Source organism: Kryptolebias marmoratus, linkage group LG23 (assembly GCF_001649575.2).
Source record: "Kryptolebias marmoratus isolate JLee-2015 linkage group LG23, ASM164957v2, whole genome shotgun sequence".
NCBI lineage: Eukaryota > Metazoa > Chordata > Actinopteri > Cyprinodontiformes > Rivulidae > Kryptolebias > Kryptolebias marmoratus.
Window position 1 is genome coordinate 14,226,592 of NC_051452.1, and position 3,999 is coordinate 14,230,590.

Below are 3,999 nucleotides of genomic sequence, written 5' to 3' on the forward strand. Positions count from 1 at the left end.
CCGGAGCTATAGGCTTGCAAATGAGGGGAGGAGACTTTCATGACTTTACGCATGGGAAATTAGAGGGGCTCTAGGGGGGGCAGAGAGAAACCCAGTTGGTCAGACGAAATGTCAATCAAAAGTGGCGCCAAAACACTGCTATTTTGAAATTTAAGTTCATAAAAACAATAAATGTAGCAAAAACTGTACAGATTTGAATAGAAAACGCAGTAAAACGGCCCGTGGACGGGCCACCGCGTGGTAAGGGGTTAATATAGTCTACTTGGGTACTCCTGCCTCCACTCTTATAGGTCACCCTGTGTTCCTCCCTCTTTTGGAAATAGGTGTTGACTACAGCCATTTTCATCCTCTTGGCAAAATCCACAACCATCTGTTTTTCCTGGTTCCTTTCCTTGACACCAAACCTGCTCATCACCTCCTCTGTTTCCTTCACCAACATGTCCATTCAGATCTGCTCCGATCACCACTCTCTCCTCCCTGGGAATACTCTCTATCACTTCATCTAGATCCTTCCAGAATTATTCTTTCTGCTCTATCTCACATCCAACCTGTGGAGTAGAACTACTGGCAACATTCAACATCAGACTTTCTCCTTCTACCTTCAGACACATCACCCTGTCTGATACTCTTTCCACCTCAACTACATTCCTTGCTAACTCCTCCTTCAGAACCATCACTACTCCTTTTCTCTTCCTATCCACACCATGGTAAAACAGCTTAAACCCTGCTTCAATGCTGCAGGCCTTGCTGCCCTTCCACTTGGTGTTTTGCACACATAATTCATCATAATACATCCTCCTCTGCATCATATCAGTCAACTCTCTACCTTTGCCTGTCATTGTCCCTATGTTAGAGTTGCTACTCTCAGTTCTACACCCTTGATTTTCCTCTTCTCTCTCTGTCTCCTGGAACGTTTCCCTCCTCGTGGTCTTCGACTAACAGTATCACAAGTTCTGCTGACACCCTATTTGTCAACAGCACAGATGGAGATTATGGCTAAGCATCCTCGATCGATCCAGTATGGTATCATTGGATGAACTCATGTTTGTTTTGGTCAAAGTGTTCTGATCAGGGCTCTCAAGTCTCAGGCACTGACTGTGAGATGCATGAATCTCATGATGTGCACACGCCACACTTTGTATTTCCCACACTAAAACACACACATACACTCTTTTTAGAAGAGTGCAGTGCAATGTTTCCTGCACGGACTGGAGCACAATAGGGGGCACAGCTGCAGAGACTTTGTCTCTTTATTTAACGAGTTTTCAGACCCATCTGGTGACTTTTTTCAAAGAAGCGACTAACAACAAATCTAGGGAGTTTTTTTCTGTGTTATTGGAGACTATGGCGATTCGTGTGAAAGCACCAATCATTCTGCAGTTCCTGTCCTCAGCAGTAAGCCCCTCCCACTTCCCAAGCACTGACAGCAGGTCAGTCTCACAGCTGAGAGGAGACCCACTCCACTCTGTGTCCATATTTCAAATGAATCATTCATGTGCAAAGCTGCCACTACCGAAACTTGGCGTCATTTGTTAAGACAACAAAAGCGCTATGGACAAAGTTGGCCCTGTGTTGTTGCTTTTTTTAAATTTATTGGGATTCTCCTGAGACTTCAGGTAGAGAGGCGCAGTGGAAGAAATGCTCTGGATGCCGCGATTGTTGCGCAGAGTAGGACAGCTGTTATCCGCCAGAGATTTCAGGCTTTACAGCGCCTTCAGCTGGGGGACAGACAGTCTAAACGTTGCAGGGTAAGCCAACGCTGTTGTTTATATTCCTATTACTTCACTACCGTTCCAAAATGGTCTATCGTTGTTTTCTTTGCTCTTTATGCTTACATCTGACCACACCCATGACCAACGAGTGAACAGAAGCTAAGCTTGCTCCACCCACGAAAGCAGGGCCGGCCCGCTGGCCCTACTCCAAAAAAGGGACTAAAAAAGCCGGGACCGGCCTCGAAAAAAACGAAATGCTTTGGAAATGCTCCCAAAGCATGCCGAGTAGAGAAGAGTTGGGACCATAAGAGACAGTGGAAAAGGGGCATAACTTTTTCTGCAGTCCTGTCGTCTCCTCTGAGACAGATTCTTTGATTGTTTCAGGAAAATGATGGATCTGTTCCATGTTTGTTAATCACTGCCCCTGGATGTCTCTGAAAGATCTTCTCTCCAACACTGATGATATTTCTTGTTTTTGCTGATGGATATTTTTGTGCTGTTGTCTTGCTGACGACTTTTGGTGTCAAAACATGTCAAACGAATCATTAATTAGTTTCTGTTTGTCAGTAATTTAATAGCTGCTTTTTTAAAATATGAAACAAAAATTAAACAATTCTTCTAAATTATTTTGGACCATAAGAGGAAAAATCTCTTGTTTGTCAAATGAAACAAAGTGTTGAAATTAAAAACCATTAAAATTAGTTTAACATTTTTCACTCATTTCATCTGGATAGATTTTAGCCAATATGTTTTAAATAAAATTAGTGAACTGTACACCAAATCACACCTGAATAAATTAGTTACATTTCAAACATGTTTTATTATTTTAATTTCTTTAATAATTTGTTTAATTTTAATCTGCCAAAATCTCCCAACAGTTTATCTGCTGGAAGCAGTAGCAGCCAAAAGATGTGCAGGAGGGAAAAAGCTCTTTTTAAGGGAATAAACAAACATGATGAAATCATTTTCTTTTTCTGTGTCTTGACAGACTCTCTGACTGTGGACTGTCAGAGACTCACTGTGAAGTCATGGCTTCAGCTCTGAAGTCCAACCCCTCCCATCTGATAGAACTGAACCTGAGCAGAAATAACCTGCAGGATTCAGGAGTGAAGATTCTGTCTGCTGGACTGGAGAATCCAAACTGTAGACTGGAGAAGCTAAGGTGATTTAAATTACAATTTGTTTTTCACTAGACTCTGTTTAGATATCTTTCATCTTTTTAGTTTGCGATTTTAGGGATTTATCTAAACATAAAACAAAAAATATTTCAATGTTTCCAACTGTCTGTGAAGAAATCTGATCATTTGTCTCCAAAGTTCCAACCTGAAGTCCAAATGTCAGAGGGATGTTGTTCTCAGTTTGTGTAACTTTGGAGAAGCAGACAGAATTGGTGTCAGACTGCTGAAGCTTCATATTAGTGTCAGCTGAACTCATGAGTGTATTTGTAACAGAGTGTTCACTTTCAGTGTGAACAGCTGGATTCACAGCTGGTTTTATATGATACATGACTGTTGTCATGGAGATGAATACATTTTAATGTTGAGCTGCACATGGAAACCAGAACACATCTGAAGGGATTAGAGATAATTTTATTTAACCGTTTTATTCTTTATTCAGTTTGAGGAGCTGCAGTTTGTCAGAGATCAGCTGTTCTTCTCTGGGCTCAGCTCTGAAATCCAACCCCTCCCATCTGAGACATCTTGACCTGGATCAGAACAACCTGCAGGATTCAGGAGTGAAGCAGCTGTGTGGTTTTCTGGAGAGTCCACAATGTCGACTGGAGACTCTGAGGTCAGACATGTTTATCACCCACCAGTGTGTGTGTGTGTGTGTGTGTGTATGAAGAGAAGGGGTTTGTAGTGTTAGTAAAATATCTCATGACTCACCAAACAAATTTTAATAAAACTAATAATCAGTTTTTTGACATCAATAAAAGATTAAGTTTTGGGGTCAACCGGATTAAAGATGGCTGCCACAACTAATCAAAGTTGCCTGAACATAAAAAGCTATAACTCAGTAAATTTTTTCTATACAGAGCTAAATTTTGGTGTAGTAGTAGCTGAGTATCTTCACTAACAAATACTCTGAGAACTACACATTGTGCAACATCCTAAAACTTTGACAGTAACTGTGAAATTTAACCCTGTTTATCTGTTAGTATAATATCTCCTGAACCACAGTGATTAGTGAATCTTTCTACGCTGAAAAAAACATGAAAACACAGTTTGTGATTTATGAAATCTATGTTTGTAAAAGTTAAAAAGAGAGTTTCAGTGCTCACACCTGA

General features: G+C 40.8%; 3 protein-coding genes across 17 annotated transcripts in view; 2 read left to right on the forward strand and 1 right to left on the reverse strand.

The window, feature by feature from the left end:
- The window catches only part of LOC108242155 (NACHT, LRR and PYD domains-containing protein 12-like), a 608,460-nt gene that overhangs the window by 367,093 nt on the left and 237,368 nt on the right, over positions 1 to 3,999 (reverse strand). The window lies entirely within an intron of this gene.
- The window catches only part of LOC108249966 (NACHT, LRR and PYD domains-containing protein 12-like), a 417,931-nt gene that overhangs the window by 145,208 nt on the left and 268,724 nt on the right, over positions 1 to 3,999 (forward strand). The gene's annotated exons all lie outside the window — the stretch shown is intronic.
- Positions 1 to 3,999, forward strand: part of LOC108249965 (NACHT, LRR and PYD domains-containing protein 12-like) — a 179,642-nt gene that overhangs the window by 64,032 nt on the left and 111,611 nt on the right. Inside the window, exons 7-8 of the mRNA XM_037973810.1 lie at positions 2,701 to 2,874; positions 3,330 to 3,386. Coding sequence (XP_037829738.1) covers positions 2,701 to 2,874; positions 3,330 to 3,386 — 231 coding nt within the window. The remainder of the gene's footprint in view (positions 1 to 2,700; positions 2,875 to 3,329; positions 3,387 to 3,999) is intronic.